Source organism: Chamaea fasciata, unplaced genomic scaffold (genome assembly GCF_029207755.1).
Source record: "Chamaea fasciata isolate MVZ Bird 193981 ecotype frontalis unplaced genomic scaffold, bChaFas1.0.hap1 SCAF_1, whole genome shotgun sequence".
NCBI lineage: Eukaryota > Metazoa > Chordata > Aves > Passeriformes > Sylviidae > Chamaea > Chamaea fasciata.
The window spans coordinates 91,896,668-91,920,911 of NW_027094086.1; the positions used below are offsets into that span (position 1 = coordinate 91,896,668).

At 38.7% G+C, this 24,244-nt stretch overlaps 1 protein-coding gene across 2 annotated transcripts in view; it reads left to right on the forward strand.

Annotated features, from left to right (window-relative positions):
• CDKAL1 (CDK5 regulatory subunit associated protein 1 like 1) overlaps positions 1-24,244 on the forward strand; it is a 383,001-nt gene that overhangs the window by 46,351 nt on the left and 312,406 nt on the right. For both annotated transcript variants that reach the window (XM_066189290.1, XM_066189285.1), the window contains exon 5: positions 21,008-21,092. In XM_066189290.1, coding sequence (XP_066045387.1) covers positions 21,008-21,092 — 85 coding nt within the window. The remainder of the gene's footprint in view (positions 1-21,007; positions 21,093-24,244) is intronic.

The following is a 24,244-nucleotide window of genomic DNA, read 5'->3' on the forward strand; positions in this document are numbered from 1 at the left end:
GGTAACAGTACCCTTGAAAGCTGTCTCAGTAGAAGTTACCTCTTTCAATCAGGGCTGTGTAGTTGAGATTACTTTTTCTGTGGTGTTTGGCATCTGCTCCTTGGGACTAAGTAGCAGTTCCATTTTTCGTTATAGGTATATGATTGCAACTGTGTTTTAATTATTGGTATAGCTTTTAAGGCTTTTTTTTATGCTGTAAATATGTAATTGAAAGAATTGTGTAGCTAATGAACGTGATTTCAAAATGTGTAACTTCTTAAGTGGATCCTCCCCCCTCCTCAGCACTGGTGAGGGCACACCTGGAGTGCTGTGTCCAGTTCTGGGTTTCTCAGCAGAGAGACATGGACCTAATGGAGACAGTCCAGTGAAGAACTGTGAAGATGATTAAGGGACTGAAGCATCTCTCCTATGAGGAGAAGCTGAGAGAGCTGAGGGATTATTCAACATGGGGAAGAGAAAGCTCGGAGGAATCTCATCAATGTGTATTAAATACCTTAAGGAAGGGTGCAATCAGACTGGAGGCAGACTCTCTTCAGTGATGCCCAATGACAGGCCAGGAGCCAGTGGGCAGGCAGTGACACAGCAGGTTCCTTCTGAGCACCAGGAGACACTTCTTTTACTGTGAGGGTGCACAGGTTGCCCAGGGTGGTCGTGGACAGTCCATACCACCACCTGCAGATATTTAAAAGCCATCTGGACATGGTCCTGGGCAGTTGGCTGTGGGTGGCCCTTCTGGATCAAAGGATTTGGACCAGATGACCTCCACAGGTCCTTTTCAAACCCAACTTTCTGTTGGTTTTTAGCTATGCGAGAAATTCTTGTGCTGTGTCTTCCATGCATTGCTTCCTTATACAGAACTCAGATTGAAGGATGTGCTTCTGCTGCATCAAGATAACAAACTTAACCCTGCCCAAGTATTGTGTGTATTTGTGTGCTTTTCCCACAAAAAAAAAAAAATACCAGTCAGCAGGGAGGCTCTTAACTACCTACTATATGTTTTGATGGATTTTTCATGTGGGAAGCCTATCCTGGGGTTTCTGGTAAGAGCCTAAAGCAGGAATGCACTATGTGTATATGATTAGTATGGGAAAGAAAGAAAAAAGACTGACGAGTATTTATCTGGTTACTTGAATTTTAGTATTCAATATAGTTCAGCTTCAAATCAATTTTTGCAGTTCACTGTAGAGTTGGTGTGCATTTACATGATACAAGGTCAGCATATGTGACTTGGAAATCATTCCATTTAAACCTAAGAATACACTCATTGCCTTTTGTCCATCAGCTCTTGAGTTTGTTGGGGGCAGAACAGGATTGTTTTAGGATTCAAGAATCAATTTATGTTGTCAGAAGCAATATCCTGTTGAATTGTAATGTGTCTCACAGCTTGTGTGTACTTGACTTGTGACATAATCTTCCACGATGTATTATAAAACTGATGTAATGTCAAATATTTCGAAGGCAGGAGACAGATTATATGGAGCAAATACCAACCTGTTTGCAAATACCAACATTTGTGAACTGGTTCATTAATTATCAGAACTACATACTCAAAGCTCAGCAACATTCTCGGATCTCATAATACTAATGACAGAAAAGCCATAGGAGAATAGGAATATGGTTTCAGGATTGTGTCTGAGAGAATTCATTGTTTTCAGGTAAAAGTAGCTAAACACTGGTTTTAATCTAATCATATTTTGTAAATTTTCGAAGGCCACTGTATCTTTCTGGGTTGCTTTATGATTTGTTGAGTATCCCACCAGATTGGACTACATCTTTTGTGAGGAGTCTTGGTGGCTGTTCCTGTTTTTATTTTCATTCCAAGGTGGTTAATTACCTTTGAAAGTGCTCACACAAGATTTGGAACATACACCCCATAAAGTCTTTATAATCAATACAACATTTATGGGTAAGGCTGATTCTGTTTTATTACCGAAGAATTGAAAAAGTAGATGTGCTTTTGCATACACAGATGTAAGGTCTGAAATAAAGCCAGCTGACTTCAAAGGTAAATAAAGGTTGAGAATGGCTGCTCAGTCACATATCCCTGAAAAGAACAGACAGTGGAGTTTATGGTGGGGCCAATGATAAGGGATGCTAAAAGGGTTGGTTCTCTTTGGGGGAAGAAGAGAATTTAGCTTATTTCTCATAAATGCGGATTTGAAGTTCTCCTGTGGGGAGGCACAGAGGTTTTCTTTTCTGTGGGATGTGTGGTAGCTGATCTGGCTTCCAAAGCTGATGAATTGTCTCACTTGGGTGATTACAAGGTGTAGCACGATGGCTATTTTGGCTTTTCAGGTGTGTGCAAGGATGCTGTTAGGTAGGCATTGCTTGTCAGTGTCTCTCTGTTAAGTGTCTGGAAATACTACTGTATGCTGGGTAGCTCAGAGTGCTGATGAAATAAAGTTGTAGGCATTATTGGATGAGTCTGCCAGCCCTTTGGGTTGCTAAGGGTCCTTAGTTCTTAAAGGTTTGTCAGAAACTCGCTTTCTTGCTGAGGGAAGTAATTCATACTTTGTCATTCCTCTATGAAATATTCCCCCTAGTAAGGCGGTACTTATATTTCTGAAACCCATATGCTTTATGTTAGTTTGTGTTAGTTCAATTTCCTGAGAGGTCTGGTGGGCAAAAAATCAGTATCCCATTTGCTTGTAGATCTTGCCCTGAACGGCATGATCGTTTTTGTAAATAAACATTCATTTATTTGTCATTCAGGTCACATTCACTGCCAGTCTGGTATAATTTAAATGCTACCTCTTTCAATTTTTCATCATTAGTTCTTAATCACAGTGAGAATACGTTTCTTGTAAGACTCCTCTAGTTGCCCAAATACTCGTAGCTCTGCAAAATATTTCTGGTAGTGCTTTGTGTTGTGAGGCTGGGGACAATGAACTTGACATGGCATGTTTGGATACACTTTGAGCAAAACGAGTGTATTGAAAACCAGAAGATACATGTGTATTCAGACTTTACTTAATGCATCAGAAAATAATTCAAAATGCACTGAAGACAATATTCTGGCTAATGACTGTCTCTTGTGGTAATAAATGCATAAAAATACAGGATTTAAGGACCAAATAGAATTTTTCTTTTCAATGAAAAGGCAGTTTCTTTGAAGGGATTAAAAAACCCAAGCAACCTTATAGCTCATATTGTTCTTTACCTCTAGACTGACACGTGTTGATTATTTGTACATATATTGGTTTTTTGCATGTGTGGGCAACAAATGTAATTACCAGCTAGGATTATTTCTGCTAGTAAGATTCCTTTTAGTATTTTCATGAATGGTAAAAAAGACACTGGATGTACAATTAGCAAACAAGGAAACAAAGGCAACATAAAGACTTCATTATCATATTATTTGCAGTGTATTATTTAAATGAAGTAAAAGCCATCTCTGAGTAGTGACTTTTTAAAGGAATAATGCCCACTTTTTCAGAGGTACAGGTGTTAAATATCACCTGCTTGAAACAGGTGTAGTATGTTTTCCTCTTTGAGCCAGTCATCCTACTTGTGTATATCAAATTTGCTTCTGTAGTACAATAGAGACCTCTTAAATGCTTATATTGAAACTGAAATCTTCCTGTGAAATCAAGGCTGGAACATATAGAGTATCTACATTTGACAGAGATTTTACGAGTTTGTTTTCTAGCAAATTCTCAGTTCTTCATACTTCTCAGAATACTCCTGTGAGCCAGTGGAATGGGAATGTTTTGTGTGGCTTTTACTCACTTTCGTAAATGGTTTTAAGCAATTAAATTCTACCACTTAATTATTTATTTCACTAACCATCTGTTTCAAATGGATGGGTCAGTAAACATACCTGTTTATATATGCTACTGGCACTTTTTCCAGTCGTTAATTTTGTATGGGTTTTGTTGTGGATGTGTTGAAAAAATGTACCCTTCTGTGGTTTTACTGTGTGCTTCCTAAACATGGGTCTTAACCTGACTCTGCTTCCTTCCTAATCTCAGAGGCCATGTGAAAATTCAGAAGCTGTTAGTGTCACCTTAGACATTTGTAATCCATAGTTATTGCCCCTACTTAATTTAAGTCTTCAACCTGAGCTTAATGATGGCTGATCTGTACCTTTTCAGTGAGTGCCCTAACCTTTTGAATAGTTTAAGCCTTGCAAGAATTTATTGAAGTTACACCCTACCTGAAAAAATAGAGATCTTCATTAAATGTCCTCAGGACTTCAACAAATGCAGAAAAAAAAATCAGCAAGTGTAAGAAAAGTGAGGCAGCTGTTTATTTTATGACACTTAAGTAAGGCTTTACCTTTAATATTAACTTCTATTTTTAAGGAAAAAGGTTGACTATATATTGATACTGTCAAAAGATCGTGGGGAACAGAAAGATAAAACACCCAAAGTTTTGAAAGGGGGCTAATAAACTATTTGTCATAGTGGATGAATATTGCTTTTGAAAGTAAATGTAATGCTGGATCTCAAGTAAGCTCAGCAAAAAATGGGGACCTTACAAGAGCCCTGATGGTATTAGAAGCTGCAAACTTTCGATTTTAAGGTATTTTTTGTTTTACAGTGTTCAAAAATAGTTTCTTCAATCCATCTACTGTAGATCGATATTGTTTCTACTTAATAACACTGGCTAAGTTGTGAATAATTAATATCCATTTTTGTGCAGGACATTTTTGAGGAAATTACACCTGTTATTTTGAGTGTTTGCTTTGATCTGAGGATGTAATTGTGTTTTGTGTCTAAGAGTTCACATTTGTTGGAGAGTGGGACTATGTGTACAGTTTAAAATCAGACATTTTAATAATCATTTTGATGATCCCATACCAATTGTGAATTTAAGGATTACACTGAATGTGACAGAAATACATTTCTCAGCATCAGGAATACCAGGCTGTGCAGGGCTTCTGGGTTTGAGTACAGCTGGTGGTTTTACCTGCTGCCTGGGGGTATAGGCAGGGCATGGTGTAGTGGGCTGGAGAGTCCAGAAGAACTGAAGTCACCCCCTCTGGGGCAGTCTGAGAGCTACAAAGGTTTGGGGCTTATCTCAGGACTCTTGTGGAGCTTGAACAAAAGTTGTCAAAGTCTGCTGATGTTCTTGGAGCTGAAAGTTGGTTTTTGTACTGAGACGTGATGGGAGTCCTGGCATGGATGGGTTGGTGGGGATGTGGACACTGAAAACACCTGTGTTGCAGGTGGGAGGCCTGATAAGAGAGCTTCGGGTGTGGCAAGTGCAAGAAGCTCTGCAATGAAGTGGATGCTTTGTTGGTTTTACAACTGGAAGTATTAGCAAAATACATCTGTTCAAAGCCACTTCCAACATTGCGTATTAAGGGCCAGATGATTAATGGAAAATACACTGTGTGTGCTTGCAGGACCCAGTGATGATTAATAGCTACTAAACGCTTGTAACAAATAAAGCCTGTAAACAAATAAAGGATGAGGAGAAGGCTGAGGTACTTAATGCTTTCTTTTCTTACTCTTTAACAATCAGACCAGTTGATCTCAGTGTACCCAGCCTCCTGAGAGGGAAAATAGGGACAAGAGAGTAGAGTGAAGCCCCCATAATCCAAGGGGAAATGATCAGTGACCTGCTATGCCGTGTAGATATAAGTCTGTTGGGTTGGGTGGGTTGGGATCCATCTGATGGTACCGAAGGAGCTGTCAGAGGTCACTTTCTGACCAAGTGACCCCCTTGCAAGGTGAGGGAAAGGCTGTGGATGTTGTCTTTCTGGATTGCAGTAAAGCCTTGGACACTGTCTCCCATAACGTTCTCCTGGAGAAGCTGGCTGCTCATGCTTTAGATGAATACACTGTTTGCTGGATTAAAAGCTCTCTGCCCAGAGAGTGGTAATGAAGGCAGTTTGATCCTGCTGTGGCTGGTCACAAGTGCTGTTCCCTAGGGCTAAGAGTTGGGGCCAGTCCTGTTAAATACCTTTATCAATGATCTAAACAAGTGGATCAAGTTCATCCTCAGTCAGTTTGAGGACCAAAATGTGTGGGAGTGTCCATCTGCTGGAGGGTAGGAAGGCTCTGGTGAGGCACCTGGACAGGCTGGATGGATGGGCTGAGGCAAGTTGTATGAAGTTCAAAGCAAAGTGCCAGGTCCAGCACTTCAGTCACAATAACCCCAGGCAGTGCTACAGGCTGGGGGCAGAGTGGCTGGAAAGCTGCCCAGCAGAAAAGGACCTGGGGTTGCTGGTCAACAGCGGCTAAACATGAGCCAGTGTGTGCCCAGGTGACCAAAAGGCCATTGGCATGCTGGCCTGTGTCAGCAGTAGTGTGGCCAGCAGGGCCAGGGCAGTGATTGTCCCCCTGTGCTGGGCACTGGTGAGGCTCTGCCTCAAGTCATGTATCCAGTTTTGGGTTCCTCACCCACAAGAAAGCCATTGAGGGGCTGGAGCATGTCCAGAAAAGGGCAACAGAACTGGGAAAGGGTCTGGAGCACAAGTCTGATGAGGAGCAGCTGTGGGAACTGGGGGTGTTTAGCTTGGAGAAAAGGAGGCTCAGAAGGAACCTTATCACTCCCTGCAACTGCCTGAAAGGAGGGTGTAGGCAGGTGGGGGTCGGTCTCTTCTCACAAGCAAGTAGCAACAGGACAAGACAAAATGGTCTCAAATTGCACCAGGGGAGGGTTAGATTAGATACTAGGAAACTTTTCTTCACAGAAAGGGCTGTCAAGCACAGGATCAGGCTGCCCAGGCAAGTGATGGAGTCACCATCCCTGGAGGCATTTAAAAGGCCGGTAGGTGTGGCATTAAAGGGACATGGTTTAGTGGTGGACTTGGCAATACTAACACCTCAAAGATCTTTGAGGTTTTCTCCGACCTGAATAATTCTATGAAAGTGCTGTGGTGTTTGTTTTTTTTTTTCCCCCTGAATATATTAATGTAACTTTGAGTACAGATATATTTTTTTCTTTTTTTAAAATCCAGACTTGGTGGAAACAACAAACAAACTTTACTGTTTTTTTAAAATTTGTTTCCTTTTTTTTTTGGTGATTAAATGTCTGTCATTTTTAACAAGCAAATTGGCAGATCATATCCAGGATGTAACAAATACTTTGCTTTTAAATGTGAAAAAACACAGTTGGAAATTGTCCTGGAGTGGTAGTGCTTTTAGTGTTTTTATTTCCTGTTTTTTTTCCATCAATCTGTATACTGCCTTTGTTCTCTCTCTATTACAGTTGCCTCTTCACCACTACCATTATGTGTATAAACCCTCTCTCCCCCTCATGGCATCATTTTTAACTGTGCAGGTCAGTGCTAATGCTGTTTGTGAAATAAATTATTAAAAATGACTGTTAACATCTCTTGATGGAATACTGTGGTTAACACTTTCAAGCTACCATTAAACCACTTCTTTTTATGTGTGTATTAGTCAATTGTCCATACTCTGCATGTAGCTTATTCTGGCCCCTGTGATTCCTTGTCCAGAGGAGAAGTGTTCTCTTAACATTTTCTCTGTATCTGTTGGAAAGCATCACAGTGTTTCGTGGAGTCAGATGGAATGTAACTGTAGAGGATTTTCACATGACAGTATCCTTATGAATCTGATTTAAATCAAACTAAAGGATGTTGTATTCTCATCTCTGGCATTTGGAAGACATTTAATTTTAATTTTTGTGTACATCAAGTGCATACCTTTTGTTCTCTGCACTTAACCTTTAAAAGAACGTAGTGCCTTTTTTTTTTTTTTTTTCCACAGTTACAAGTAGGTGCTGTAAAGTACTTGTTACTTTATGGCAGTAATTGATTTTTAGTAAGGAAAGAGGGGCCGTTGGAGCAGTAGGCAGGGTGCTGTATACTGTCTTATGTATAAAACATTAAAGTAACTTAGCTTTATTGAGCTTAAGCATTTGGAGCTTAAATTCAATCTAAATTGCAGCCTTGGTGGCTAAATACCTATGTTGGCAGGATTTTAAAGGGATCCTAGCAGAGAGCTGGTGAGACTGAGGAAGAGGACAACATGAAAATGTGAACTTAACGTGGTTGTGTCAGGGTGTCTTTATTTTCCTGGTTTTAGAACAGTAGTAAATACTTTTATCTGAGTTCTGTTTCAGTTGGAAGACCTTAGAATGGGATCTTCAGTAAGGTGCAAAGGTTTGAGTACTTTGTGGCAGCTAACTTCTGTACTTTATAAGGGTTGAACGTGTGGATGAACCTGAAATGGAGATGAAGTGATTTCAAAGACAGGAAGCCATCTGCTCTGCCTGTACTTGTGGGAGACCTTGATGATTTCATGTTGTCTGTTGCTGGGACTCTGCTATGTGAGCCATGCTGTGTTCATAGGCTGGATTACCAGCTGTATTTCAACTTGGATCCTACCCAGCTGTGCTGATGGCCCGAAAGCTGAGCTAATACTTGTGTTCCTTTATCTTGCTGGTTGCATCCTGACGGGGCAGTACTCACAGATGACTTTTTTTAAACTTTCCTTACCTAAAAGGGTCTGTTAATGCACTTGGAGGTGGTACTGTTTTTCGGGGTTATGGTTTCAAGGCCAGTTGAAATAAATAAGGACTAATTACAAACCAATACCGTTGGTTACAAATCAGTAACTTTATGGGCTGAAGGTAGGTAGTCTAGGCTTTCCATGTAGTCGTGGCCTCCTGATATCTGTTGCCACTGTACCACTTGCCTTTATGTCTAGCAACTTCGGAGTAATTACTGTTGGATTTTTCTTTTCTAAAATGACTAAAGACTCAAGCGGAGGGACAAGAAACAACTAATGTCTTTTCCTGCTGGAAGTGACCATAACCCTTTAGCCAAGGGAGTTTACAAACATAAGCATTTTTACTTCTGCAAAGCATATATTAAAAAAAGAAGTTTGCTTTTGTTTTTGACCTTTTTTTTTAAACTTTACTACTAGAGTTCACCAAAAGCTTTCTAAAAAATAATGTCAGTATGAAGCACATGCACATTTAATGTGCCAGAGTGGGATGGGTTATGTGATTTGTAGGAACTTGATATGCTATTTTGTAAAATTCATCTTTGAAAGCAAGGAAGAGGTAAATTCATAAGATAAAAATATGCAAAGGAAGATAGTGATCATGGAAGACATCAGATTAAGATTCAGCCACTGACAAAAAAGAGAAATTTGCATAAAGATCCCTCTCACATCAGAAAATATAAATTAAATTGTGTATGACTACAGGCCTTGAAGTCTTAAAAGGAAGTGAAGTATCTCAAATTTCCAGAAAGGAGAAAGGTCAAAATAGCTTCTTCAATACCTTGAGCTGTGTAATGAAATGTAGGTTTTCTGTTGTTACTCTTTACCTTGCTTTCAAGGAAAGACAGGTAAATCCAGCCAAAGGAAGATACACCCAGTGTGGAGCCTGGGGCAGGAAGAAGATAACCCCAAAAATTTTGACTCCTTCTGTCACTGACCTGTGGAGCTCTTCCAGCAAATCTTCTGCCTTTTCCTTGAAGGAAATGGAGAACTGCTAGACAGCACTTTCAGTGCTGCTGAAAGTGCAGCTCTCCCTGCTGTTATACACCAACATCACTTCTAGTGACAGTCCTTGAAATCTTGAGATGTGGCGTCCAAATAGCAGGAGAAAACAGATCCTCACCCACCTTCTCTTGTTTGTAAAAATGTTCTTTTTATTTTTGGGAGCTGCTGTTACATCAAATAATACATGTCTCAAACTAATGTTTGAACTGGTTTGTGCTTTATGAAATCGAACCTCTCTGAGGTCATAAAACTACATTTTTCTGTGCAAAACTGGCATGTTTTAACTTCTGGCACTTGTCAGTGCTTATGGAAGTTTCAAAATAGGCTTGTCTTATTGCATGCAGTCTTATTAGTACTGGAAGAACATTTTCTGGCACTTTTTTTTGTACAAATGATAGTAATCTAACAAAACTGTCTCTAACAAGGATATCAAATCTGCAGTCAAGATTGACAGGAGACACAGTAGAGAAATAATGTGTGAGGCTGTAATGGGTATCTCAGTATTGGTGCAGAACTATTCAGCCTCCAAGGCATGGCTCTGCAGCAGCTGCATGGGCTGCTGTGTCTGCTCTGTATGAGTCAGGGCATGGAGAAAGGGCAGGAAGGGCTGGGATACACCTTTGCACACCTGCGTATGCTGTCTTTGCTTTTCTTTCCCAGTGCATCTTTACTCCTCTGCCATGAACAAATTTCCTTACTCTTCTGGCTCAATGGACATAGAAGTAGATCTGCTGCTTTGACCTAAATGTTTCCGGATGAATCTTATTCCCAACTTGGTGGTGGGATTTTGTGAAGAAGCTTGCACTGCTGATTGCTGTGCTGCATTTACTGGTTGTGTGTGTAAAGAGTGAGCTTTAATTTCTGCTGTGCTTAGTCTGGAGCTTTCACAAGCACTAAATTTTGCTGATAGTCTGAACTGGGGATGATGGTTGGGAATTAGCCACAGCAGAGGCTTATCTGGCTGCTGGGTATGGTACCTTAAGCCCATATCTCCTGCTTTTCAGAAAACTGATAAAGTAGAAAATAGATGAGGTGTGAAGGTAGTTCTGAAAAAGTCAATAAGTAGCCGGAAGCTACAATTTAATAAGTGTTTAGACATATCTGGCTCAAATAGCTTATAATTTTAACTCTTTTAAAAGTGATAGATAAAACCTAAATCCATAGTCCCTGTGGCATTAGGTATCACGGGAAATAAGTGGAAGCAAGGCATTTGAAATCAATAAATGGCTTCTAGGTACAACTTAATGCAGACAGAATTTAGAGAAAAAAGATTGTGAAATAGATACGGGAATAAAATTTAGGTTTATTTTGCAGAGTATAGCAAAGTTCTAATCCTGGCTGTTGTGAAAATGAATGGAGATTGTGGAAATGTGGAAGTTCAGTGCCATGGGCCAACTTGTACAGAATTAGATGTACTGAAAAAGTATGAAATCTATGGAGTAAAGCTGCCTACCTTATGCCTTAAACGAAACCATAAATGAATAATGTTAATTACCTGAGATCCGTTTTGAATTACACTGGAAATTAAGCAAAGATTTTTTTTTTTCCCCATTTGCTTGGGAATTGTGTTGTGTTTGAGAATCTTCTACTTCACTGCTTTGAGTTTCCTGTTGTTGGATTTACTTGTTTTTTACAGGGACTAAAAGTGCAAGAGGCTCCTTTGGGTAGGTAATTCAAGTGATGTGAGTGCATTTTTTAAAGGTCCCTTAAAAAAAAAAAAAGGCCTTTGGTTTGTCTTTTCTGTTCCTTAGCCCAACAGGTCATACTTTGGTGTATGAGGGGACTGAATAACCCTCAATTTGTATTTTCTTTGTTCTGTTCCATAGGCATGATAAGGAAGAGCCATTAATGTTCCATTAGCTCTGTAGATAGAAGCATTTGTATAAGTGAGATTTGTCAAGAGTGTTACAACTCAAGGAGATTAAAATTATATTCCTGGGGCAGGTTCCAGTCAATCCTTCTTGATGCTGAACTACTTATTGCTGTTTACAGCAAATTCATATGGAATCATATGATGCATAGTGGAAAACATAGGGTTTTCATTTTTCATTTACCCATGTCTTTGCTATCATCATATGAAATACCTGCTTATGCTTGACTGCAGTGGGTTTTTTTGTACCTTAAACATCACAGTATGTGATATTTTCAAATCAATCGTTTAGATGACATTTCTGACTATTTATGTCTTGCCAGTCTCAACATCAGCAGTTTCATTTAAATTTCAGCCATTTTTTAGAAACTCTGATCTGCAAAACAACTGAATCCTCTGTAATAATTTTTACCAGGTAAGTCTAATTCTGAGACTACAGATAAAGCAAGTGGAGATTTCTGAAGTGTTGTATCAAAAATGAAAATGCAGTTGTTTTTCAGTGAGCCCTGTGCAATCTGGAGATTCTTTTGGAGCTCACCCATCAGCTGTCATCCTTCTGAAGCCATAGTTAGACTTCAACAGATGCTCTGAGACAGTTGGTAACACATCTGCAAGAGCTATGCTTGAGCACACACGGGGAGTTAGAGCTATTGTAATCTGTTTGTGTTAGTTTTTTTGGTGAGAGAGGGATTTTATTTTTTTTTAACCTTGTCCCATAGAAAGGAGTCAATTTGATCTGCTGTTCAGTGTTTTCTGTTGATTTGCTGTGCAACCCAAATTACTGAAAGGTTGGGTTTTGTGATTGCCTTTAAACTTGTCAAAAAATTTATTGGATATCACCTTTTTAAAGGATGTAGGCTGAAATAGTTTGTGCATATGAATCTAGGCAGTGGCTTTGTTTTCAGGGATAGGCCTGAAGACAGGGACAGCTTGGCTAGGATCTTGGCTTGTTTGCATAAACATCCTGTGTGGCCTGATCAAGTTATGGAAACTCTGAAACTATGTGTCTACATTTATAAGATGAAAATGAATTGGTGTAGGGAAGGGTGCATATTTAATATGTGGCTGTTGAAGGTAAATCAGTTAATATTTGCAGCGTGCTTTGAAGCTTCAGTTGCACGGTGTTGTGCAAGATGTTTTGTTCATGGTTGGCTTTGGATTTTGAGTGACTAAGACAGGAGCAATCAGCCTGTATTTGCTCATTAGAATAACTTGTGTTTTGCGTATGAAGCTGTATGTAGGGACAGAAAAGCAATGAGTTGTACTGTGTGTGCTATTTCTGGAATATCAAGCAGGCTTAAGACTCAGAGGAGGAGGAGTTTCTGGGATTTTTCCAAATTCTGTCAACAAAACAAATTCTACATGCATTAATCATCAGAATGAGTTGGAGTTATTTGTGTGTTGTTGTAGCATAGCCTGGCTGAAACAGGCTACTTGACCTTGTTCCTAATATAATGGGACTTTTCCCAAGAGACTGATAAATCACTCGTCACTACTTTCCATATTGAAATTATTTGCACTGATCATTAAATCTTCAGTGAAGTGAAAGGAGCAGTCGACTCTTGGAATGCTTTGAGATTTTGCCTGTGCTCAAGAGCAGGGTGAAATGCCCGCCTTAGAGCACCATGCTATGGCACCTGCATCTGCTGCTGCCCAGGGTAATTTGGGTACCTTAACATGAGGTGTTTCTGTGCTGAACCGCTGTGGCAGTGCTTAGGCTTTCTGCCAACACACCTCTTAGCTAGCAGTGAGATTTATCCTCTCTTATTTTAAGGTCTTGTTTTGTTCAAGAAATAGTCGCATGATCCCCTTTTCTCAAAGTAGTGAAGTCTTTATGTTGAAGGAATGAGCTAAAAGTTCAGCCTAAATTTTCTGCCTTTGGTACATAAAACCATGTGCAGAGTGAGCTTTGACTATTTTATATCAAAAAAGAGCCATGAGAAAAGAGTAGTCCATTAAGGTCATGTCATGTTGGAATAAGCTTCCTTTAGAATATGGCCGTGGTCGTATAGTTGTAAGAGGGGTACCTTTCCTTTAAAATGTTTGGGAGCTTTTTGACAAGACAAGTGGAACATTTCTCAGGCATGTAGACTAAAATGCAGCAGATTATGGCACAGAAAACTGTACCCAGAGTTGAGCTGTAGTATATATTTTTTTTCCCTGATCAACAAAGATAGCAAGCAGGTATGATGTGGAAATGATCAGTCCCTTTCTTGTTTGGAACAAGTATGAGTTGTTCAATGGCTGTGGGCTTGGGAAAGTCCTCATTCATATGGGGGAATTATTTAAATGCCTTACAGGTACTGCAGTTTTAGAGTGTTAAAGTTCCAAAAGGAAACCTGCTGCTTTTCAAAAGAAACATTTCTAGGTTTAGCCTTTTTAAACATAAAACATTTTGCAACTTCAAGTTACCCTGAGGTGCCTTAATGCATGCGAAATCTAGTGAATTAGAGTAAAATGAACAAAATACCAAAGTAATTTGTCAATTCATGTTGTCTGTGCTGGATGCAGAGGCAGAAAAACCAGCTGGACGTTGCAGAAGGAGTGAAAATAAAAGTTATAACCTAATGGGATTTTTTTACATTGTTAAAAGGTAAACCTTTAAAGTATGTTTAACTCTCCTGTTGTTGACTTCGTGGAACTTATGTCTTGCTAATGGTAGATGGGCTGAAGCCTTCTTTTCCTACCCAGCTGTGTGTGTCTGGGTGCTGCAGTGCAGGCCCTGAACTGCAGCAAGCAGCGTAGCTGGGGTATCCTGCTGGTCTGACACAAGTGTGTAGAAAGTGGGAGAAAAAGGCAGCTTACTCCGAGGGTCATCTCAGACCCAGACTGTAGCCTGTTCTGTCTCTAGAGCAGAGATGAAAAATACTTAGGGAATGGATTACTCACTTCAAAATCCCAATATAAATAAGAGTAAGTGCTACTGATGGTTGCAGAGTAGAAGTGGTAAGTAAAGTTTACCATCATCGATATTTTGAAGCTAAATCTATTCTTTCATGTACTTTTTCTTCTGTATTGTCTGGTGTTCAGTACCCCCATGCCAGGCCTGAAGCATTCTGTTGATGGGCATGCTCTGAAATACAGATTCTTTTGTCTGCACTATTTATAAATATATTCATGTTAGTTCAGGTGTTCACCTATTGTAATTTTTCAAGTTCCAGTTTCATGTTCTCAATGATCTCAAAGTCACCCTTTATTTAGTTTCAGTGATGGTGGCAGAAGCCGTAAGCTGTTCTGCTGGCCTTGGTAGACTTCAGCAAACTAAATATATTTTGAAGGAGTTTGTTGTTGGGAAGGAGTCGTTCCAGGTCACAAACAGAATAAATGGCCATCAACTGTTAGCTTAGTTTGCCCCAGTAACTGCTCGATACCCCCTAAACAGCTGAAAAGAGTGCTTCTTTTTTGGGAATGGGTTTTCAAAGGTGACTGGAAATAAACCAGTATTTTTTAGAAGACTTTCAGTTCTGAAAGTAAGCATGAGTACATGAAATTGAATTATTTGTCTGTTATACTGAAATGAGGAGAGGCAATGATTTAACATGTCATATTTTGAATCCAGTAGTGCACTACTGGGTTTCAACTGGCTGGATCTTGTATGTTTAAGCGTGCTCAGTTCCTACTTATTTGATGTGTTCAGTGGAAAAGTCGCTGTGCACCTCTGTTTTGGTTCTGGACAGCGAGAAATATCCTTTGATAGCAGACACAGCATCCTGATCTGGAAGGCTTTATAAAATCTGTTTATAGTCCAGGAGTAGCTGCTGTTGAGATGTCTGCCTGCTCAAGAAAATTTGCCAAAAATACTCAGTATCATAAAAACCAGAAACACAAGAAAGCTTCCTTGCACTATTAGCTCAGTAATGAAAATGTTAATGGAGAATAAAAATAGCAAATCTGCATATTTGTAGTTTAAATCAGGGCAAGAGGCATGATGGGAGGATTATTTTTTTTCATGAAGGTTTGTCTACATCACCTGATTTGATAAGCAGCCTGGATTTCCGTTTGGAACTTTAGATAACATATGCAGGGTGAACCAAGTAGTTGTGTTTTCATTAATTGAGAACGAAGTAATTTGTTATATCCAGAGTACCTCAGAAATTTAATGAGAAAACAGAAGTCATGTTGGAATCAAGCTGATCCTTTTATATTTTGCATCCTGATACTGTTGATAAGACGTGAGTGGGATTGTTTTGAAAGACATTTGCAATCTGCAAAGTTGGTGTTTTCAGCATGCCTTCAAGTGTATGGTATCATTGGCAAATGCATGGTACGTCTTCAGAGGTGGGAACTGATAATGTGTCCCTGAGATTTCAAACAAGTACCATCTGGAAACTCATGATAACTTGTGGTTTTGATTTGTAGTTGCTGTCGGGGGTGCAGACACAAGGAAAGAGCTTATTAGCGTAGAATCTTTTCTGTAGGACAAGTTACATGAGAATTGATAGTTACACTATATCTGATACAATATTGAGAACTAGCAAATGGCAGCTAAGTATTTTGTGTGCCAAGGAAAGGCACACAAATAAAACCCCAAACCTTTTCTAGGTATTCTCAACCTTGTTGAGCTTTTTTCTTCTGCCAAGCAAAGCCTGTTGTCTGCAAACAAATAAACCAGACTCCATGTCCCCAGAGGAAGAGGTACCTTCCTCCTGCACTGATGATTCACAGCATTTCTGCACTACTATTTATGAGGAGATTCTTTCCCAACACTTGTTGAGGTCTCTCAATGCGCAGTGGTCCAAGAAATCATTTGATTAACCAGCATCTAATTCCAGTAACCTAATTTGAGTGACAGTGGGTTTCTGTGACACAGGGATGTTGAAAGAAAATAATTAGTTTGGCAATTTTGTTCCAGTCAAGATGTTCCATGGCTTCTGTAACTGGCTGTGAGGTGTCCTCATGCTTAGATATTTGTGTCTTTTGGGGGCAGATGATTCCCATGGAGTACAGCTGTGGGCACACATTCCAGATATCTTGGATGTCACTGGATCTGGCTCCGGAGCATGAAATGGCAACCAGGGTATCAAGGGAGGGAACAGAGCTGTTTTGAAAGAATGCACAGGACAAAGTGTTTAATGGGGAGGTCCATAAATGGGAGCAGAGGCTAGAATACAGCACCTGGAAACAGAGAAACTGGAGGTATATTTGTTGAGTAAGAGAGTTAGAAGTAAGAAAATCAGAAAAGGTGAGAAGGAAGACTCACAGAGTGATTAGGAACAGGATACAGACAGCTGGAGGGAAAGGCCCTGGAAGAGCCTTCAGTGATTACAGAGAAAGCTCTGCTTTCAGATTGAACTTCTCAGACTGATGAACAGTATTTAAAAGTATGTCGTACTAGTTATGAGTCATGTTTTTGAGCAAACTGTGCTGAGCAAATCTGGTAGAGGTTTCAGTGCAGGCAGAGGAGTGATGTACTGAAGAAAGTAAAGGCTGTTCTTTTAGGGTTTCAGTAGCTGTGTTTCTTCTAACTTTTAGCTTTGTGAGAGTTTTGATATTCAAGGAGATGTAGTTTGGGGGGCGGGGAGGGTTTGGAAGAAAACAAAGTTTTGTAAAAAGAATTGAAAGAAAAAAGACTTAAAGCTAAGAGACCAGGCAAACCCTCAAGTCAGTTGTTTATTTTCAGCTGATAGTATTACTACAGTCTTCTTAAGAAATTCTGCTGATTTATGATTTCTGTAATGATAACAACCCTGACACTGCTAGTTAGCAAAGAATTGTAAATATTGTTTTCCTCTGTAGGTATACTAATGTTTCAGACTCTTGCCATTTTATCATCTTAATATTGCATAATGCGGCTAATTCATGTTTTCCAAAGTTTCCCAATTAACTTAAGTGTTCAGAAGTTTCCATGACCTTTAGGTTCCTTTGTACTCTATGTTGTTTTTCAGATAGTATGATAGACTTTGTGGTTTACTTTCAGTGTAGCCTTTTTTAATGGAAAAGATGTCACAATGCAGGAAGACCATGGTTTTGAGTTGTGTTTTTGAGCTTTTAATACATGGCTGATTTGACATATCCTTTTTTTTTCTTAAACTGTCTTACCAGAGAGGAAGCTGTTTAAGTAGCTCATAAAAAAAAGTCAGCAGCAAAATATCATAATTTAAAAAGTATCATTAGGCTGAACATATGGCAAAAATAAGTTGAAGAAGATCCCCTAAGTGAGAATTGTTGCAGGATTGTATGCACCTATATCATATTCATGACTGTAATTGATGTTCACTCTACTTATGACTCTTGCTTCAGTTTTGCCTGTCAGTCTCTATGACTTGCTGGAAAACCTTCTGTAAAGTTTATATTGTCCTGTTCATTCAGATCTGTGTGAGCTCCCAGACACAGGCCTCTGTTCTTCACTTAAATGTTGGAGGTTTCTCAAAAACCTTATTTAGGGAGTTGTACAAGGTGGCAGGTGGAGGCCTTCCAGGGAAGGGTGCATGGCTGCCTTAGTGGGTGCAGCACCACGTTCATGTGGTGCTTCCCACCCAGACCTAAATGCTTCATCTATCTGCCTGGAGTATAAACAGGGAATCCTCAGGGCTGTCTGCCCCTGCCCCTCTAGGCATGGATTTAGAAGCCTGAGCTTATTTGTTAGAGCTATTTGGGGACAGCACTGAACAGTCTCATTTACTCATGTCAGAACAGTTACTAGTGTGTGTATATACACACACACACAAACACACACGTGTACCTATATATATGTAGGTAGCCAGTCACTCCAGTCCCTCTGCTCTGAATAAAGAATTGTTACCCTGGTGTTGCTTAATATTTAGAAATTATGAAGCCAGAAGATGTTGTTTATACATGCCAAGCCCAGTCTGCTGTTTTGGTCCATGTTTGTTTCCACACATCCATCAAGGCCTTGCAAAGCAAAATGTGACCACTGACAAGTTATTCCCACAATGTTGCAAATGTTCAGATCTTCCTGCAACCTGATACAGAAAGGCCCTGTTGGCAATTCTTTTTCTTTTTAACTGAAATTTTCTTGAGAAAATGCAGTAGACTGTGGTGAGTTTACACCAGTGCATGCAATTGTTTAAAGTATGAATAGGGCAGCAAAATACTAAGAAAATTCAGCCGTCATTTTGAAGAGTTGCAATATGGACTCTTACTTAATAAATGACTATAAGTGTGTGTCTGTGTGTTTATATATATGCATAATCAAAACTTGTACATACCTATTTTTGTATGAGAGATCATGAGAATTAATTGGGAAAAAAATTAAAAATAAATGCTGAAATGGAACAACTAAATATGGTAAAACAATACTGTTGCTGTAAGAGGAGGACAAACTCAGCTAAGCTTTTATTTTCCTCAAATGATCTTTAGATGTGTACATTAATGAGAGTCCTTTTCCCAAAACTGCTCAGGAGATTTTATTCTGTGAAAGCCTTTGATTTTCATCTTCTGTTCTGCAGAGGCGGAAACCTGTTAAGGAATGAATTTACATGTATTTGGGAGACTTTTATATATGTGTAAAATATATAAACTGTTGCAGTCGTCCCTCAGTCAAAGAGTCAATATATTTATAGCCTGGAAACCAAACTGCTGTATGAAATGAGTCCTGTTGGCTCAGGATGTAAGGATTTTGTAAACTTAAATGTGTTACTTTTGCCAAGGCTGTTTTGAAGTAAGGGGTTTGATTTTGGCTTAAGGGGAGAAGCATTGCCACAATGTCGTCTCATCCTGCACACCTGGAGACCAGGTACAAGGAGGAACTGAAGCCAAGCCCAGAGCTGGTGTTCTCTGTCTCAAGGCATCTCTCCTCTGAATGAAGACATCTCTTGAAAATGGTTGTGCTTTACAGTGGTGAATGAGCGCTACTGCAACTTTGGTCTGTCAAGTGTAATGTCTCACTTGAATGTTGGCCTCTTGCTATTTTGTGTGTGTCCCACCCCTTATTCTCAGGTGGGTGTGTTATGGTTGTGGGGCTGAATTTATAAACATTTTATGCTGCTGAAAAGAATGAGAAATACAAGGTTTTGGCAGTGTGACTGGAAAACTACATTTAAAATGTGTTTGTTTTCATACTTGGTACATCTGACTAGGCCAAGAGATCACTCTTTTTCTGACATTGAAACTGGTTTTTTGCTTTTCTGTCCATAATTCCTAATCAATTTTTTTTACCTCTGATTATCTTTCTAATAGTAAATGAGTCTGTTCATTAGTCTAAAAACATAGTTTTCATGCAGCCTGGGTGGGAGGAGTGGTTCTTTGTCTTGTTCCATTTTTATTTTGACTTCTATCTAGGCTAAAAAACGGAATGCTCTTTCCCAGCTTGATAGGGTCAGATATTTGTTTAAAGTAGCTAAAGATCTGAATGTTGTTTTGATGACTGCCTTGTGGCCTTTCCCTGTTGTGAAAGGAAGTTGTGTTTTAGCCAAATTAATAGTGTAGTCTCGGTCAACAATGATTAGAACCCCCCTGAATGTTTTCTCTTAGCATTAGTTGCATGTTATGTATTATTTTCATAGGTTAAGTGACCGATAGTTAATTGTAAATGATGATTTCTTTGAAGAAAATGCCAATGAGACAGAAAGCTTTTTCAATTTGAGCATTTCATCCTAAGTGTGTGTGCATGGAGGAAAAGGATATTCATGCCTGTATGGATACATTCACGATGAGTGCATATATAAATATGCCTAAGTCTTGGCAGGCTTTCTCCAGCTTTAGCAGGATGTCAATTTGAGTACAGCATCCTAAAAATTATGTTTTACCTGTATTCATTGCTCACTGGCTTATGTTATTTAAAGATATATCAGTCAATACTTCAATGCTCAATGTACTGAATAGCAGCGAGTGACATGAATTTTCTTATCCAACCTGATACAAGCTATTCTGATGAATGCTAAAGCACTAAACTGTTTGAAATAGATTATCTTTATTCTTTTGTTCAGAAAAAGAAGCTCTAACTTCACAAGGATAATGACTGTGCTAATAATTCCATACTGTAGGCCATGTTTTACAGGATTAGAGTTTATATATGTGCTTCTGCAGATAATTCTGGGATTCAGTTCTGTTAATGAATTTAGATATCAATAGGCTCTGAACATACAGAAAGGTTTGGACCCTGAAAAAATAGTATCCTTATCTGAATGGAGGCAGATATTGGTTGCATGAACATCTTTTGTCTGAAAATGGCTGAGCTATAATTACACCATAACCAAGATATAATCAAAACTAGAAATATGTATGTTTCTTTCCAAACCAGCTGCACTGGCTTTTCTCGTTAGTAGAGGTTCACATTTTATAAATAGTGATTTTTATTTTTTGTAGTATTAATTCACAGTGGAGCTGAAACAGGGATTTTGTTTCCTTAGTCAAACCTGCTTTTGTTGACCACTTAATTTTGCCTTTGTCTAGGCAAGATCTTTCTGGGAGTATGCATTTCTGGGAGTTGTGACCGTTCTTTTTAGCTTTCTTTTCCATGATGTGCAACCTAATGGCACCTCAGCTGGTAAATGAGATAATGATTCATTCCCTATTGGCAAAAAAATTAAAAAGAAATTAAAATGGAAATGTTCATGTGCCTCTTTTTTTTCTAAAACACAAACCAACAATTTAAACCCCTTCCAAGAATGTAATTGAGTATAAAGTAATCTTGCAAATAGCCAACTTATTAATAATGGCTCCGTTTGGTGTTTTTTTAATATGATATAAGTTAGGAGTTGACAAGTTAAATAATTCTTAGCACAGGTTGTTTCTTTCTATTTTGTAGACAACTCTGCTGAAGCAGATTTATGGTTGCTGAACAGTTGTACAGTAAAAAATCCTGCTGAGGATCACTTCAGAAACTCAATCAAGTAAGTTGTTTCCTTACAAAGATACTTAAATGTGAATGAATATTGCTTGTCTTAAAGCTTTGTACTTTCCATCTAGAAGTAATTTTGTGTTTTAGAGCAATAAATATGCTGAGTTTGAGTGTTACAATGGTGAATTCTCTACAATTAATTTGTAAGGTAGAATGGATTTTTTTTACATAGCAATAACTTGCAAGTGATTATCACTACACTTATTTAGGAGAGCTGCTGACCCATTTAGATAGGGACTTTTATATCAGTTTTGAAGACAATGTTGTAACAGTCTTCTGAAGAGCTGACTGTGCTTTTGGTTTTGGTGGTTTTTTTAGTATGTGAATTGTTAGGTTGCTTTGTTTTTCATTTTCTTAAATATGACCTAACTGGGACCTTCTTTTCAGTGGTGTGCAGCAATGGCCATAAATTAAATGACAAGGAGTACCTTAACTTCTCTATGTTGAGGGTGTCAGAGCACTGGAACAGGCTGCCCGTGGGGTTGTGGAGTCTCCCTCTCTGGAGACATTCCAAACCCAGCTGGTCATGTCCCTGTGTCACCTGCTCTGGCTTACCCTGCCTTGCCAGGGGGACTGGACAAGAAGATGTCCAGAAGTTCCTTCCAACCCTACCAATTCTGTGATTCTTTGAAAAAGGTATCTGAAATAAACTTAAAACCAGCTATTTCACTATACATTTTCTTGAAAGATTAGCTGGTTAGATTACAATAAAAGTCTTGTGAAGAATGTGTTTTATTGCTCAGTACCATTCCATTGTTGCCAAACAAAATGACATGGTAGTGACTTTTGCTTCCAGTTTCTGCAGAAGATGTGATGACAGTAACTAGAAAACCTGTACAGTATAAAGAAATACTGTGGTATGTGTCTTGTAGATTTTTTTCTTTAGTAAACAAATTTGGCTATTTGTGCAGTCATTTGTTTAGTGTGGTGCACTGGGGATGGACTGGCTGCTGAAATCCACTTTGGTTAGGACACATAGATCTTGGGAAGCAAAAGAGGACTGATAAGCTGGATATAAGCTACCTGCTTGCAATGTTGGGATTCCTAACAGACTCTCAGGGCTGTAACCTTGAACAGAAGCCACTTGCCTGCTGTAGGTGGCACAGCCAAAATTTCCTCCACCCTGAGAGTGCTTCACTTCCTGGCTGCTGGTGTTGCACTTGGTGACCCAAATGGCATGGCTTATGCCTTTTCTTCTCTGTTGCCAAAAAAACCCCAAAAAATCACCCAACAAAAAAAGCAAACTATTCCCAGAATACTTCCAGCAGTTAGTGTGTGTTGGCCAACAGAGCTGATGACAAGATAGTTTCCAGTTCAGTTGTGGCCATCCTTCTATTTTACTAATCCTGTGCCAGAAATGATGTGGTATGGTGTGTGTCCTAGCCAGGAGAATAGAGTTGGTTAAGAAAGAGGGCCTAACTGAAAGCAAATGACCAAAAATATTTCTTTGAAGAGCATGTTTCTGTTGCTGCTCTGTTCATGAACCTGTTGTTACTTGTATATGCTTTTTTTCTTTATTTATTCTTTTTTTCTTTATTTATTCTTTTTTATCCTTACATCTCCCTATACTTGTTCTTCTCCTGTAGCATGCATCATTCATTCTCTAATCTCAATCCTGGCAGTTCCCAGCCATGGAGAATGACAACTTATGTACTTGTTTCTGATTTTTCATAAAGTGCATTAAACACAGGGGAAACACATTGTCTCTCTAAAGAGCACAACTTCTCCCAAATAGTTCTTAATTTGTTACAGCAAAACCCCAATGCATGACGTTTGGGTGATACAAAATGAACTGCCATTATATCCTGTCACAGGAGCTTGTTGGTAACTATGGAGATCTTTGTTTTTCACAATTGAGTAACAAAATAAGCATGTAGTGTTGTTAAAGCAAGCATGCATGGAGTAGAAAAATTAATACTCAGCCCTGCAAAATTCTTCTTAAAAAAATGAAATCAATCTGAAAGCATTGCGTAGTATTATGCATGTTCTGTGAGAAAAGTATTTATTTATTCTCTGCAACAGTTCCTACATTGCTTGTATATATGACTTTAAAATGCACGGATTCAAACCAGTGGTAGTGTGTTCACAGTGCTGGTTAAAGAATGACTGTGAAAAGCTGATCCCTCACTAATACCATGGACCAAATGATGTGCCAGAACCCAGCAAGTCCTGTAGGTTCAACCTTTTTTGGTCTGATTTTCATCTAAAAAAGGAACAAAACCACTCTCAGACACTGAACTTTTGCAGTTGTGTATGCAGCTGATACAGGATGACTGACAGTATAATCTTTATGCTTTTTTTTTTTTCTTATAGCTCTTAGAAATAGTCTTCTGTTCTTCAGTATCAATATAATTGAACTTGTTGAACCAGAGTAATGGTATGGAGGGCAAAGAGTTGTTTAAAGATATTAGCATATGGACGGGCATTGAGAGAGTTTCCTGGGCAGATTTTATTCTCAGTTGGATAATCTTAAAGTAAGAATTAAGTAGAGTTAGGCAATAGCAATAAAGAATTCCCACTATAATTATGTGGGTGGAGTTTAAAAAAATAATTACTAAGGCTTGTGTTTTTATTAGTGATTGATCTACCTCTTGTGCTTTAGTAGAGCAGTTGCTGGGCATTCCAGGAAATTAGCAGCTTTTAGAAAATTCCATTTTTTGAAGTTGACTTTATTTTTCCTTAGAATTTAAAATGAAATAATACTTTAAAAATAATCTATTTATTTAAAAGTCTGTCACATACTTTTTTTTTTTTTTTTTTGCTGGTAATGTTTCAGTATGATATTTTTGTTTTGTACCTGATCATCTGTCAGCGTGACCAACTTGGATGAGTTAACTGTATATGTATATAAGTTTTATAAAAGGTATAAATAATAAAAAATTAAGTAAAATGTCCTTAAAGTTCTTCCAGGGAGATGTCACTATTTATTTGTTTTGGAGGATGTTAGGTAGTTTTTTGGTGGTTCATTTATGTGCCTCTGCTTATTGTTTGTGGTTTTTTTTTTTTTTTTTTTTTTTAAATTTTTTTTTTCCCTCATTTGCAGAAGATTATCAGGTAACATTTTCTGCTATCATTTATTTTAGTCAAAAGTAACTTTCTTAAAACTTAGCTGTTAGTAATATCAAAAGTAAACATACAAGAAGT